General features: G+C 43.5%; 1 protein-coding gene across 2 annotated transcripts; it reads right to left on the reverse strand.

The window, feature by feature from the left end:
- Positions 1 to 314: 314 nt before the first annotated feature.
- nr2f2 (nuclear receptor subfamily 2, group F, member 2) lies at positions 315 to 6,195 on the reverse strand. 2 transcript variants are annotated; one of them, XM_086073226.1, is made up of 3 exons: positions 4,940 to 6,195; positions 3,941 to 4,486; positions 315 to 2,509 (listed from the first exon to the last, which is right to left on the reverse strand). In XM_086073226.1, exons 1-3 carry the CDS (start codon positions 5,397 to 5,399, stop codon positions 2,235 to 2,237), a joined length of 1,281 nt encoding a protein of 426 aa, XP_085929352.1. In that variant the 5' UTR covers positions 5,400 to 6,195; the 3' UTR covers positions 315 to 2,234. The 2 variants fall into 2 exon arrangements, with proteins under 2 accessions (XP_085929352.1, XP_085929353.1); XM_086073227.1 differs by having other exon boundaries at positions 3,941 to 4,468; positions 4,940 to 6,184.
- Between the last annotated feature and the right edge of the window lie 7,310 nt (positions 6,196 to 13,505).

The following is a 13,505-nucleotide window of genomic DNA, read 5'->3' on the forward strand; positions in this document are numbered from 1 at the left end:
TCATTAGCAAGCACGCATGCGCAACACAGCAGCAGCAGCAGCAGCAGCAGCAGCAGCAGCAGCAGCAGCAGCAGCAGCAGGAGTCAAAGTTGCACCTTTTTCCTCATCAGCACTGCTAATACTGATTATAGTCACAACCCCGGGAAACAAGTTTTCTTGTCTCTAGAAATTTGTGATCGGAGTAGTTTTGAGAGGTGCACCCGACAATTGAATGCAAATAGGCCGATACCAAAGAAGAAATAAACTGGAGAAAGGGGATCTCCTATCCCCCACCATTCATTTTTCACCAGGAGAAAAAAAGCCATGAAAAGATATGAAATTCATAAATTATAATTTAATACCAAGAACAAATTTACAGCAGAATGCTTCGTTGTACAATAAGCTAACACAAAACAAACAAACGAACGAACGAACGAGAATCGTGTTCAACTATTAGAAACTTTCGCGCGCGCGCACACACACACACGCTCATACACGCACACACACTCATAGGTATCACTTGCAATTAATTCATCATTTAAAAAAAAGTATCTATACGTTATCAATACCCTGCAGTCATATATTTTTTATATATTTATATAAAAAAGGTGGGTTCATAATTACAATCATTTATCATTCTCTGGTCCACGTGTGTGTGCGTGCGTGCGTGCGTGTGTGTGATCACGATTTTTTTTCTTAATCATTTTTTTTTCTATGTGTGTGAAATTGTGGCCTCTAAACAATTGAAAGGATTGTTCGCACACGCGCGCGCACACACCCACACACACGCGCACACGTCAAAGCACCCCTAAACTGCTCACCCTGTTTCAAAGTCCTCATAAACTGACGAACTTTCACTTATTTGTGTTTTTTTTTTAAGTGTGTGTATGTCTTTAAATACAAGGGCTCGTGTGTAGTGAACGCACAGATTATATCTATACAGCCCCCCCCCCTCCCCACCCTCCAATCCCCACCCTCAATAAAAAGAAAGAACATTTACATTTATATAGCAAAGAGGGTAAAATAGGTTAGCGACCTGTGGCCATGCATTCACAGTCTAAATATACATGAAACCAAAAACAAACTGAGAAAAAAGTAAAAACAAAAACAAAAGAAAATGTGGTTGTAATAATAATAATAATTAATAATAATAATAATATGTATGTATGTACAGAACTCGTCAGTGCTACCGAGCCGACACTCCGTTGGAAAGACGAGCGAAAATGATGGCAACCACACATTTGCTCCGGGCCACGCGGAGCTGCTAGAAAAGAAACAAGTTGACCTATATTTACAACAATACTGCCTCACATCGGCATGCTCGCACGGCCGATTCGCTCATCTTAAGGGTGCACAATCGGGGAGGAAAATCCCTCCCACCCCACACCAGTTTCACCATGCAGGTTGTTGTGGAGAAATGGCGTCATGCTTGTCAGGCACTTCAATCGGAGGAAAAAGGGGAGGTTTGCTTTTATTCCATCACATAATACTGCTATTAAACACCGCATCGCCTTGGCTTTTCCACTTTTGATCACCTCCCCTCATGTCATCGTGTAAACTAAACGAGTTTAAGGCTGCCAATCGTTGAACGAGGACAAATAATGCAAAGTATTCTTCTTCGTTGAAAACGTTAAGTGCGCTTGCAAGCATGAAGCTTCTAAGATGACAAAAAAGTCTACAACAACTATTGCTGTGGTTTTAATTCCTCTCTTTTTTTGTTTTTCTTTTGTACACATTATTTCCCACGCGGAAGGAAAATAACACAATGTACGACACGCTCACATTTTAAGCCGGTTTGGAACCGGAGAGAGAAAAAAAACAAGGAGGAAAGTACAAAACACACGCGCACGCGCGCGCGCGCACACACACACACACACACACACACACACACACACAACTATACATTTGGACACAGGACACAAGTGATATAAACAAAATTCCCTTCCTTTTTTCAACATAAAATGCACTTAATACTTGAAATGTCCTCAACAAAATCCCACGTTTTTCCTCTTTTCAGTTCAGTCACTCAGAGAGTCGGTGTCCTTTTTTGGAGTGGAAGGAGGGAGGGGAAAATTCACAGTTTTTTTTTTTTTGTGTGTGTGTATTTGTTTGTGTCCTTCCAATATTCCTCCAGAGCACAAAAAAAAAAGAAGCAGCTAAAATCATCGAATCGTCCTCTCCGGCCAGCAGCCCCCCACTCCCTCGCCACACACCCACCCACCCACACCCTCACGCACCAGCACCGTCCTCATCCTTTACTGAATGGACATGTAAGGCCAGTTAAAGCTGCTCCCCGACAGCAACATGTCCCTGATGAGCGTTTCGATGGGGGTCTTACCTACCAGGCGGACGAAAAACAACTGCTCGATGACGGACGACGAGACGGTGCGCAGCGAGGGCAGACGCAGCAGCAGCTTGCCGAAGCGGGTGGGCTGGTTGGGGTACTGGCTGCGAACGTACTCCTCCAGGGCGCACTGGGATTTCTCCTGCAGGCTCTCCACGTGGGCCACGTCCGACAGGCCGCACGCGTCTGGGGAGGATGGGGGGAGGGGTGGAGGGTGGAGGGGTGGGGGATTTGGGGGAGAAAAACAAACAAACTCAATTTCAGTGTAATTTACATGCATGATGCTGCTAGTGTATGTTGGTGCAAGGTGCAAGAAGAAGAGGGGGGTTGTTATGGTGGTTTGACCTTTAGGGAAGACCCCCCCCCCTCCCCCCCCTTCACTCCTCACTCCACATCATCACTATGTGGAAGTTTATAATCAACTTGTGTTTATCTTGGTGGATTGATGACAATAACTATCATTTTATACAGCTACTAATTTTTCTATTACGTTATTTTTAGAGTTTGTATTTTGTAGCAGTACACTTACGTATAATAGTCCTTACATATAAAATAATATATGTGCCCAATATAGTGACAATAACCCAAAAAGGAAATGGACAATAAAAATATGCTTCATTGTGCAACAAATGTAACATTTTAAAGTGGAATTAGACTCAAAAAAATAAAACAATTTCTAAATATATTTTAGTATATCAAATGAACTGCTTAACTTGGGCTACACAGATTTCTGGCGGGGCTTTAGCCCCCGCTAGCCCCACTTTAGCGCCATCCCTGGTTGCTCTCTTTTGTGTGTGTGTGTGCAGTACAATTACAAATAAGAAAAAATTAGTTCAATATTGTATGAAAATAATATCTAAAGTTTACTATTGCACGGCAAATTTATTATCGAGTTAGTTTGTTGTTTTGTGCGATATGGTTAGTAGGCGTATGTATAAATTGGTTACATGTCATATATATTACAATTATAAAGCTATATCTCACAAAAATTAAAAACAGTTATTTTATTTTTTTATATATTACCGGTAATGATTTTGGGAGCAGCACGAATTAGCATGTTTTTTTTAAAAAGCTATATCATTAGCAACAATAGCCAATACACATATTGTTATACTGGTTTATATTTATATTTTGGTATGTAATTTTTTAAGTTTTTCATGTTCAACAAACTTACGTTTAATTTTTGTCATTTTTTTAAACAGTACAATTAGTTACGAGAGCATATGTTTAATTTTTTTTTTAAATTGGGCTACACATGCATTAGCTAGTTTTTTAGCATTACAAATTTCAAATTAAAATGTTTATTTTTGTGTAGCATTACAATAGTCCAAATAAAGTGCGAGCTCCTTTGTACACATTATTTACATGGCACGTCGCCAATAACAAAACATTAGCATTAAAACTTGACTTGCCCACACACACCCTGTGCAATATTAGGCTTGTCTTTCTCTGTCTCTATAATTTTGGTACCCCCTGCCCCCAGTCTGTCTGAGCCCCCCCACCACCACCCCTCACACACTCACATCACACATCATTTATATCTGTCAGCGACCCCAAACAAGACTCGGGGTGACAAATGGCGGAGCAAGAGAGCGAGAAACGCGCCCATGATCTCACCTGTGGTGAAGAGCACGATGGCCTTGAGGCAGCTGTACTCGGCCGAGTCGACGTGCAGCGCCTTGAGCTTCTCCACCTGCTCCTGGAAGATCCGAATGTGGTCCATGAAGGCCACCACGCGGTCCGCCGACATGGGCGAGGCGTGCAGGCCGGCCGCCGCCAGCAGCGGAGCCACATGCAGCGGCATGGAGCACTGCGCGGCGTTGAGCACGAACAGCTCGCTCCACGTCAGCCGCAGCAGGGCCACCTGGTCGGTGATCTGCAGGTCCGGGAAGAAGGGGATATTCCGGGCCCACTCCACCGCGCTGAAGAGCATGCGCGCCGCCAGTTCGCAAATGTTCTCGATGCCCATGATGTTGTTGGGCTGCATGCACTGGCTGCCGTAGCGGGACGTCGGGTAGGGCTCCGCGCGTAGCAGCAGCGAGATATATCCCGAGAGGTACGAGTGGCAGTGCAGCGGGTCCCCGTTGGTCAGCGCGAACTGGCCGTGGTGCGGCTGCGTGGGCGGCACCCGTCCCCTTTGCACGGCTGCAGTAAAAAGAGAGACTACAGATATTGAAGCCTGAATTCTGCACGTCAAGCGGCGGCCGATAGCGGCTCGCAAAATGGCAGCAATAACGCACCAACACGTAACGGAGCACAAAGGCGTGTGGAACCCTCGACCCGCGCGGCTGTATTTTGCAAGAATACTCCACGCACACTCGGTAAACAATAGACCTCGAGTGGACGCCGACTCGAGCCTTTATATGCTTTTTTTTTTTTTAATCAGCACAGCTACACATATTCGATGTCTGCAGTTATATTTCATCGTTTATGGTGAGAATATTACAACAAGAAAAAAAGATCCAGCGGAGCTCCCCCGACTCGAGCGCCGGCACAAGGCGGCACTGAGGCACGCTCCGACCGGCCACCTCGCCAGGGAGCACCCGCTGCATCGCACACACACAACACACACACACACAAAGCCGAAAAGGTGAGGTAAACAAAAAGTCCCAATACCTTCCCGTCTCATGCCGACCTTGAGGCATTTTTTGAGGCGGCAGTACTGGCACTGGTTGCGGTGGTGCTGGTCGATGGGACAGTTCCGGTTGGCCCGGCATGTGTACGTCAGGTTCCGCCGCACGCTGCGTTTGAAGAAGCTCTTGCAGCCCTCGCAGGTGAACTGGCCGTAGTGCTTGCCGCTCGACTTGTCCCCGCACACCACGCACTCGATGTGCTGCGGCTGCTTGTCCGGCTGCTGCTGCGCGCCTTGGCCGCCGCCGCCGGGTCCCGACTGGCCGTTGTTGGGGCCGCCCTGCGCGGGAGTCTGCGGGGTCGGCGGCGCCACCTGCGCGGCCGTCAGACCCAGCTGGCCCGGCTGTGCATTGCCCAGCGCCAGCCCGCCTTGGGTCTGCGAGGAGAGGGCGCCCTGGGTGTCCGCCACGTCGTCCTGGGAGCCTCTCCACACTACCATTGCCATATCTGCCTCTCAGTCAACGGGGGGGAAACTTTTTGCTCGGCCGTTTTGTCTCTTTTTTGACCTTTTCGGGGGGTTGTCGTTCCACGCGCCGACCTGGGAGGCGAGGGGTGGGGTGGGATGTCACCACAGCCGAGGCGCCGCGCTCGACGCTCCGCTCCCGGAATGAGTCGACTCGACGACGACGAGGACGAGGAGGAGTAGGCGGAGGAAGAAGACGACGACGACGACGACGAGAGGGAGGCTGCTTCTCACCAGCGAGGCCGAGTCAAGGGGGCTCCTACCGCCGGCCATCCAGCACCACCGTCGGCGGGGAAGGTGGGCCGAGTGCCGGGACGAGAGCGAGCAAGCAGCATGGACCGGCTTGGCTTTTTGGAGGGAGGAAGAGGAGGAGGAGGAAGAGTAGGAGGAGGAAAGGGGGGGCGAGGATGGAGAAGACCGGCGGTCGAATGTGGACCAACAAGCTCCGGGTTGCGAGTCTGGAAGAATTCTTTCCACTTAAAAAAAGGGAAAAATCCGCTTCTTAAACCAGCAAATGTGGAGATCTCCGCTTTTTAGAATCCTCGCGTCTCCTTCTTCTCGTTGTCTTCCGTGCGATGAAAATATGATTCGAATGCGGTCGAAAAAGGCGAATCAAAGTGCGGAAATATGTTAAAAAGGCGGTCGGGGAGGTTTTTGGCTTAAGAGGAGCACGGCTGGCAGAATGCTTTCTCTCTGATCAGCTCGCTGAGCTTCTCTATATAGTGAACTTTGACACGACTGCTGCAACTTAGCACACGTTGCCATGGCGACGCGCTGCCATATAAGGAAGGCGGAGTGTGTGTAGGACCGCCCCCCTCGCTCCCCATTGGCTGCTGAGCCGCGGCTGTGCCACTTGGTGCCGAGCCAAGACGCGGCCGAGGTCGAGCCAGGGCCGCCGGGTCCTAAAAGGAGGCGGATTTCCAGGAAGAAGGGGCGAGGAGGGAGGCGGGGGGGGAGTAGTTTCTTCTTCTCGGCCATACCGAACATGAAAAATATGTCTCACAATGTCTTGGATAGCAACATTAAACACAAATAAAGCAACTGTTGACTTTTATCTTCATTTTCAACAACATAAATGGGTAAAAAAAGGGGGGGGGGGAAGGGGCAAGGGGATGATTACGTACATTATTAAAAGAAAATGCATTAAATAAAATATATACAATATTTAAAAGTAAAGAGAACATTGTTTTCTTGTACATTTTATAGTTACCATTCACACGCACTCTATACAATTGTGTAGCCTACCTATAGGAAAAATAAATAAATATAAGTAAATACATTAAAAAAAAATGCATTTCCCCCCAATATCTCACAAATACACAGACTATTACACGATTTTGCAGATCAACAATGAGATAAAATATAAAATGAAAAATAATTAGGCTATATAAATAATTAACATTTTATTTTTTTCTTTTATCTCACATTCATCCACATTAGACTACAATACTTTGTGCATACAGGCAAACAACAAGTAAATCAACTGTATAGCCTACATACATTTATAATAAAATGACACACACACACACAAAAAATCTAATATCTGCAAAAAATAAAGCACAAATAAAATGTATACGAGCTCTGTGATTGGGCTTATTACAGCGATTTGTGCATGCGTCCCGCGCAGCCGTCAGGTTTTGCGATCCAGAAAGTGGAAGGAAGGATGGATGCAAAACAAAAGTTCTCTCTAATTCTATTCAACGACATACTCCAGCTCAAGCCGCCTCACGTATATGATATGAGAATATTCACACATCGGCGAATAATATTACTTATTGTACATTACAACAGGGATTAGTTGCAAGGTAATAAATAAATAAAAAGACAAAATGTTATGTCTTAAAGATGCCTATAAATTGTCACTATAAAAACAAAACAAAACAGATAATTAGAATTATAAACCCATATGTTCAATAAAATGACACTTTCAGTAGAAAAAAGTCCACAAATCTGCTTGCTGTTGTTGTCAATAAAGTTTTCCTCAATATTATTATTAAAAGCCAGGCTATGACCTCATTCATGACCACAGGCTGTGACACTTGAACTCTTGTGTGTGTGCGTGCGTGCGCGATTGTGTGCTCTATGCATTGTGGTCCCAGCGCAGGGTATGGCTGCCCCCTAGCGTCTCAAAATATATTGCATGCCCGCCTGCCCGCCCCGCGTTCATTGCGAGGCGCGCGCATGTCGACGCTCCACAAGCTGCCTGCTTTCAGTCGTCTGCTCGCCACAGCCTCGGACCAACTCAAACCAGCGACCACACACACTGTTGGACAATCTGGATTTACTCCACGTGTATTTATATTCAAGATTCAGCATTTTTTTTTTTTTATAAAACAAATCATCTGTTAATTGCGTGGCTTTGTCGCTTTTATTTGCTGATTCTGCAAATAAGAGAAACGCTTCTTAAATATTTCGGAGGCAGCCTCGCTTCAGTTTTGGTAAGTATTCATTTTTGCACACTTTATGAGCAGAAATTAGCATTAACAGTAAATATTAGCTGCCGGATTTATTTAGATTACGCGGATCACCTTAAATTACAAATATAATCCAAATTATGTATGCAAAGTGATTTTTAATGGTGATTTGTTGTTACGGCAGCACACCTACCAAATGCATACGCTGCTGACTCGTCCGTGGCGGGGTGCATCTTCTCTCCCCTTTCAAATCTTTAATTTGGAGTGAGAATCAGGCGGGTTTCTTTTCCACACATGCAAAAAAAAAAGAAAAAAGGATATAATTTAAAGAGTAAAAAAACAAAAAAATAAAACAAGAAAGAACTCGTCGTTTATTGCAAAACAGTCATGTCTTTGCGTGCAAAAACTTTGCAGAAAGCTCGCAATAAATTAATCTGGAAATTAATGAAGTCAAATTCAAAGGCTTGTCAATAATTAAGACGACGACGACGACCACAAAGTATAGATAGAAACATCCCCGGCGTCTTTTCTCTTCTCTCTCCTTCATACAGCGCACAAACTGAAAAAAAAAAAAAAAAAAGGAAAAAAAAAGCTTTGTGTGGGATGGAGTGAGCAGAAAGGGAGGGGGTGCTGGTGGGAGGAGGGGGGAGGGAGGGAGCGAGAAGGTTGGGGTGGGGGGTGGGGGGGGCACCTGTCTGTGTACAATCTGTATGTATGGGAAGCATGCATTATATGTGACATATACGTCCACATATTTCAATTCTCATTTAAGCATGCACAGATTAACATAAATGGCGCCGTTTAAATGACTTACTGTAATAGAATATAAGATAATATCATAAATAGCCCTCAGGATAAACTGGTGGCAAGTAAACGGCACTTATGTATCATAAAAATAATTAAAAATACATATATAAACCATTATCATAATGACGTGTATTTGCTGTAAATGATATAAAATACTCTGTAATAACAATTTCAAATGAATTGTGAGGTTTTAAAAAAATAATTACAACGTCTCTCGTGCAAAAATAAATTACAATACGTTTAAAATGATAGATTTATTTTATTATTGTTAAAAAATATATATTTTATTGCATGCAAATTAATTAATTTATTTAATTGAATTGAATTGATATGTATTTTCCTTGCGGGTTGCGACAGTTTATGGTGTGTGATTAGCAGTTGTACTCCCTTCAGGCGGAATGATAGACACGCACACGCACACACACACGCACGCAAACACACGCACACTACATCAAGTGTGTGTGCACAACAACAATCGATCAGGACGAGACAGACACGAGGATGTCGCCGTGTACTTCATATTTACTGATCACACACGCACACGCACGCACGCACCGCACCGCACGCTAATGATTTCCCCATGTTTGTAGAACATAGCTCGCACACACGCGCACGCCACAGCACGTGAGATGACGCAATGAGCGGCAGCGGTGCCAATCGATAAATAAATATATTAGATGAAACAATATTTCAATATTATGTTTATATGTATATATATTGATCTAGTTAATATTTTGTTGGGTTCCCCATGTGAGTAAAGTAAAAAAAAGAAAGAAAAATAGATTGAATTCGAATGAATTAAAAATACAAATATAAATTCAGACGTGCCCTGCTCGAGGTCAGCCCCCCCCCCCCCCCACCCCAAAATTGACAAGTTGATGTATCATAATCAATCATGTTAAGACGTCACCTTTCCGTCTATAGTCATACAAAGACGAACAAAATATGTCAAGGGAGGTGTGTGTGTGTGTGTGTGTGTGTTTGGGTTAGGGGGGGGGGGGGTCTCGCTTAATGTTATCTGTGCGCAGATAGCGGACCAGTGACCCCCGGGGGTCCGTAAAGTTCCCGGCCTGATTAACCTCAGCAGAGCCGCGCGGGTGCAAAGGTTAACCCGCCTAATCAACTTCAAGAGGGCCACTTGCTCACGTCAGCAACTACGGGGACACTTTTCACACACTCAGGTAAAGACTTTTATAAAATTATTATTATTTTCAATTCAGATTCATTTTAAAATCTCCTCAATGACATTTTTTATTATTATTATCATATCCTATATTACTTTATGTTTGTTTGCACCTATACATGTTGATATAAGCAGAACGTCATCATTTGCCTACTTTGTATTAATAAGGGATGTTACTGTAAAATGACATTTTTATGCACGTCACGTTTTCTGCACAGTTTGATGATTATGATTTGAATACTTAACATCATTTCATAAAATGAACTTGTATTGTGTATTATAGTTTTAAGTCTAATGAACTGGGTTAAAAGTGCCATCTTTTCAGACGTACCTAATGTTGTGGCTTCGGATATAACAACAGCTTCAAATTATAGGCTCATTTCATTGTTTTATGGCTTTTGTGGTGACAGCGCGTGTGTGTTTGTTCTGCCCAAATACAGTACAGAGCAATTTGCCCAAATAAGCAATAATGCAAGTGTTAATTGTGATGTGGATCCATTCCTAAAGTTGCATTCGCTGTAGCTCGCGGCTCCATTTGCCACTGACAGACGACAGTAGCAATTTGCACAGATCGAGATCAATTTGTCTCAATGATCACTCTTTGGGCCCACCGCCAGCCCGCTTTAGTCTTGCTTGTCGGAATCAGAAGCTCCAACGCTGAGTACACATGAGCGGCAGTTTGAAAGGAGAGCTGTTGTAATGGGAACTGGGAAGTAATCAAGTACAACTACTTTCTCGCTGTATAGATTTTTCAGGGTTAAGTACGTTACATGGAGATTTGTTACTGTCGATGATTTTTTTTTCTTGAAGGAGGGTGAGTGGTTAGCACATCTGAGGTTGTGGGTTTCAATCCGCGTTTGCATATGTTTCCCGCATTCCCAAATGAGCACATCCAGCTCAAGCGAACTCGCTGAATCGCTCAATAATGTGAATGTGATTAGTGAGTGTTGTCTACGCGCGCCGTGCGATTGGCTGGCGACCAGTTCAGGGGATCAGCTTCAGCGCACCTGTCACCTTTGAGAGGAGAAGCGGCGCGGAAGGATGACGTAAAGAAGATGAATCAGTAATTCCACCATCTTTGAAAAAAATAAATAAAAAAGTATTTATTCTTCTACTTAAGTACAGAGTGTGAGTATATTTTTGCCACGACTGTTGTAAAGCTAGGACCCCCCCCCCCCCCCCCCCACACACACACACACATCCCCTCAGAGAAGACCTGCTGCAGCTGGAGTGCCTTCGACTCAAACTGTGCACCCATTTTTTTCCTTCTTCTTTTTCTTCTGAGGCGTCTGCCGTCCAGCCGACGGCGTCTTAAGCGACAGCAACCGAAGGTGTCGTTGAGTTCTGTTGTATTCCTATGCTGCTCTAGCACGAGTCTGTTTTTAATAGTTAGATCGTTTGAATGTGATTAAGGAACTGCAACCATGCAAGCAATAAAAAATAATTTATCATTTATTCATTTATACAGAGTGTATTTGGGAATAATGTTGGACCACCTGCCGACCGTCCCTAGCGACAGTGAACGTCACCGTATACAATAGTGAAACTTTTTTTTTTACTTTTCAGACAAATTTGTAGCTTTTATAAGCTATATTGACATTTTTATGTATTCATTCTGGACAAGACGTACCTTATTTTTTTAGATGGATTTTTGTGATATTATCTTTCATGTTTATGCATATGATTTTATTTTTTACATCAAATACTTTTTACCAATTATTTGTATGTGTATTTTTGTATTATTTTTTTTAAAGTCATTATCCTATTTGAATAGTATTTCAAAATCCTGAATTTTAGATGCTTGAAATAAAGAAATCATTTAAAACAAAAACCCTGTCTGTCCTTCCTGAAAATGCCACCTCTATGTGTTATACATGTTTTGTTTTGTTTTCATTTCACATGCTTTCTAGTACAAGCAAGAGAACAATGTGCAAAATGTCTCCTCCCCTTTACATTACTCAGATAGATTGAGAATTTAAGTTATTAACTACATATTGATCACTTCAAGTGTTGCAAATTCCCACCATGATGATCGGATTGGGGCTTATCTGGCCAAAATTTGTAGTTCAATGGCCGACTTCCTGTTCATTTTTGTGCGCATGTCAGGCCCTACCACTGAAACTGGTGTTCGAAGCTAATTCTTTTAAACTTTCCAGGGGGCACTATTGAGTTACTTTCGATTGGTCACAATCAGAGATGGCGCTATACCAAAGCTGGGGGAAAAGGGGGGTTCCAGTTAGGCCCCAATCAAGCCTTTTTTAAATTTAATACATTATTCAAAAATACATTATCCCCCCCATTTATCAGTCCCCCCCTTAGCTGCAGGGGAGAAAAAGTCCTCAAGCCGCCCCTGGTCACAATGGAGCAATCCACTTAAATACACACCCTCGCAAAAATTGGTGAGTTCTCAAGCATTCGGAGCCCTCCAAAAGGCGAGTAATTCTCAGGAAGTATAATAAACAATGATTACGGCAGAACCCTAAACAGAAGATGATGAAATAACAACACAAGTACACGTTGTTCGTCCGCATGAACGAGCAGGCATGGAAGAAAAGCAGTAAACGGCGGCGGCGGCGGAAGGCGAGCGACTGGCTCGATGATGGCATTATAAACGGGTGTAATGTTCAGCGGCAGCAGCAGGCGGAGGAATACGTGCCCTCGGGCCAAAGCATGAAAGCGAAGGCGGCCACACATTGTGCTGTGATAGAGCTGAGAACACTCATCTGGCTTGTGATGCAAAGTATCGAGAGGAATTTTTTCAACGTGACGGGAAAAAAGAGCCGCAGGCGCTGCTGGTGTTCGGAAAAGCTCGTCTGTTGTTTTGCTATTGTGACTATTCAACTTCTAGCAACAGGCGAGTGGAACGATGTGATTTAAGTTTCTTCTTATCTGTGCAAACGGCACTGTTCTTTTTCTTACAACACATAAGTCACCATTTTGAGGGGTTTTCCATAACTGAAAACCCGTTGCTGGCAACTTAAACTTGTCCCACAGAATTTGTGCAATGGATACCAAAATTCAACGAGATATACGAGACCGGCGAGCAGGCCTGATCCAAAAAAAACAGCTCAGCGGGCAATGAGGCATTGTGACTTTCTAAGAATGTTGGAGAAGTGATCACTGTTTCCTAATTATTGTGAGAAATCATAAAGGTCATTCATTATAAGTAATAACTATTCCTACGATGACTCTGGTAATCACTCCGCCCCTGTTTCAAGGCAGACATTTTTGTGTCAACCAATTTGGTCGTGGACTTAGCCAATTAATAATAATAATAATAATAATAATAATAATAAACAGGAAGCTAATATATATTTAATTTGAGCACATTTGTTTCAGAAGTGAGTATCAAACTCAAAACTTAAGTCTAAAGCCATGCTTTAAAAGACACAGAAAGTCTGCCATTTAGGTTCTAAGCAGCCATTTTAGAGTCATTTTGGTCATTTTCCAATTTAGCATTAACATTTACAGCATTAAAAAAACACACACATATTGTAAAAAAATTATCTGACAGTAGAACATCATTAAAACGCTATTTTGAAAATGTATCCCTCTAATTTACTTTTTAATTATTAGGAATTTGTCAACAAAGACACTTTTCTCAGGGCTGGCAAGGAAATTCCACGGGGAAGGGTTCCCTGAGCCGTCGGACACAATCACAAGACGACAGCTCGCGGCAACTTG

The sequence above is a fragment of the Leptonotus elevatus genome, chromosome 4 (genome assembly GCF_054856555.1).
Source record: "Leptonotus elevatus isolate MCC_2025b chromosome 4, RoL_Lele_1.0, whole genome shotgun sequence".
NCBI lineage: Eukaryota > Metazoa > Chordata > Actinopteri > Syngnathiformes > Syngnathidae > Leptonotus > Leptonotus elevatus.